At 52.9% G+C, this 2,299-nt stretch overlaps 1 protein-coding gene across 1 annotated transcript in view; it reads left to right on the top strand.

Annotated features, from left to right (window-relative positions):
- Window positions 1-252: 252 nt before the first annotated feature.
- NXNL1 (nucleoredoxin-like 1) overlaps window positions 253-2,299 on the top strand; it is a 6,180-nt gene continuing 4,133 nt past the window's right edge. The window contains exon 1 of the mRNA XM_011925756.1: window positions 253-657. Coding sequence (XP_011781146.1) covers window positions 332-657 — 326 coding nt within the window. The 5' untranslated portion in view covers window positions 253-331. The remainder of the gene's footprint in view (window positions 658-2,299) is intronic.

Raw genomic sequence — 2,299 nt, 5'->3', positions numbered from 1 at the left:
AGACAGGGTTTCACCATGTTGGCCAGGCTGGTCTCGAACTCCTGACTTCAGATGATCCTCCCACCTCTGCCTCTCAAAGTGCTGGGATCACAGGCATGAGCCACCACGCCCGTCTGTTAACGTGTTTTCTTCACGCGTTTGCAGCTCTCTCCTGAGAAGGGCCACGCAGACAGCCCCGCCCTCCACCCTTAGAGGCCCCTCAGGTCAAGGCTTAGGCAGATTAGTGAAGTCCTAAGCTGGCTTCCTAAAGATTTCTATTTCTGGGAGAGGAGCCAGTCAGCAGACCGGGGACCACACGCCGCGCTGTTCCTAGCACCCAGCCCAGGTTACCATGGCCTCCCTGTTTTCTGGCCGCATACTGATCTGCAACAACAATGACCAGGATGAGCTGGACACAGAGGCCGAGGTCAGCCGTAGGTTGGAGAACCGGCTGGTGCTGCTGTTCTTTGGCGCCGGGGCTTGTCCGCAGTGCCAGGCCTTCGTGCCCATCCTCAAGGACTTCTTCGTGCGACTTACAGATGAGTTCTATGTGCTGCGGGCAGCGCAGCTGGCCCTGGTGTACGTGTCCCAGGACTCCACGGAGGAGCAGCAAGACCTGTTCCTCAAGGACATGCCAACGAAGTGGCTTTTCCTGCCCTTTGAGGATGAACTGAGGAGGTGAGGAGGGGCAGGGAGGGCTTCCTGGAGGAGGGGGCATGTTCGCTGAAAGGGAAGCATCCATTCTAACTAGAGTGAATGAGCAGCCCCTGTGTGCCAGTCCATATACTGGGAACTAGGGGGTACAGAGAGGGGTGCCCACTTCCACATGCCAGCTTCCATGCCACCCCAGGGAGCTTAGAGCCGAGTGAGAGGAACAGGTGCAAAAGAGAGACTCAACTACGTAATAGTAAGGCCAAGCGTGGTGGCTTACCCCTGTAATCCCAGGACTTTGGCAGGCCAAGGCGGGCAGATCACCTGAGATTGGGAGTTCGAGACCAGCCTGGTCAACATGGTGAAACCCTGTCTCTACTAAAAATACAAAAATTAGCCGGGCATGGTGGTGGGCACCTGTAATCCCAGCTGCTTGAGAGGCTGAGGCACGAGAATCGTTTGAACCTGGGAAGCAGATGCTGCAGGGAGGCGAGATCACACCACTGTCCTCCAGCCTGGGCGACAGAAGGAGACTCTGTCTAAAAAAACAAAAAACAAATATATAATAGCGAACTGCAGTAGTGTTCAGAGTACAAAGCTAGGCCACAAAGTGGAAATACAATGAGGGAAACCTTGGTGAGGTTCCGGGGTCAGAGGATGCTTCCCCAAGGAGGTGGCTTTAAAGAGAGACCCCTAGCTGGGGGTGGTGGCTCATGCCTGTAGTCCCAGCCACTTGGGAGGCTACGGTAAGAAGATAACTGGAGCCTGGAGTTTGAGGCTGCAGTGAGCTATGATTGCATCACTGCACTCCAGCCAGGGAAATACAGCTAGACCCTGTCTCTTAAAAAAGTAAGGCCAGGCACGGTGGCTCACACCTATAAACCTAGCACTTTGGGAGGCCAAGGTGAGCAGAACACCTGAGGTTCAGGAGTTCAAGACCAGCCTGACCAATATGGCAAAACCCCGTCTCTACTAAAAATACAAAAATTAGCCAGGCCTGGTGGTGCACACCTGTGGTCCCAGCTACTCGGGAGGCTGAGGCAGGAGAATCGCTTGAATCCAGGAGGCGGAAGTTGCAGTGATCTGAGATGGTGCCACTGCACTCCGGCCTGGGCAACAGAGTGAGACCGTATCTCAAAAATAAAAATAAAAAATGAAAAATGTAATAAATAAAATACAGGGAGACTCCAAGGAGAAGAAAGATAGGAGGATGGAGAGTGAGGAAAGGGAGGGGTTCCAGGCAGAGGGCACAGCAGAAAGGCTTGGAGGCTGTCAGAGAAAGAATGACCCGTTCAGGGAGACTGTAAGTAATTCTGGAGAGGATTGAATTTACAATGTTCTTGTTACCGCCCACGCATTTGTCATAATCTTCTTAGGGTGTGACAGGTCTGTGGTGCAGAGCCACCTTAACGAGTATAGACATGATCCTCAGGGTAGCAGGGAGCCATGGTGGACATTAGAACTGAGAGAGAGGTAGTTGGATTCAAGCTTTATAAGGAGATGTCCAGCCAGGCATGGTGGCTGACACCTGCAATCCCAGCACTTTTGGAGGCTGAGGCAGGAGGATTCCTCGAGGCTAGGAGTTGAAGACCAGCCTGGGCAACACAGCAAGACACCACCACCCCCATCTCTAAAATTATAAAAAGAAAAATTATGAAAGGTGGCCTGG

This window comes from Colobus angolensis, unplaced genomic scaffold (assembly GCF_000951035.1).
Source record: "Colobus angolensis palliatus isolate OR3802 unplaced genomic scaffold, Cang.pa_1.0 Scaffold66, whole genome shotgun sequence".
Classification (NCBI taxonomy): domain Eukaryota; kingdom Metazoa; phylum Chordata; class Mammalia; order Primates; family Cercopithecidae; genus Colobus; species Colobus angolensis.
The sequence above is the reverse complement of the archived record's forward strand: the minus strand, read 5'-3'. Positions and strand labels throughout refer to the sequence as shown.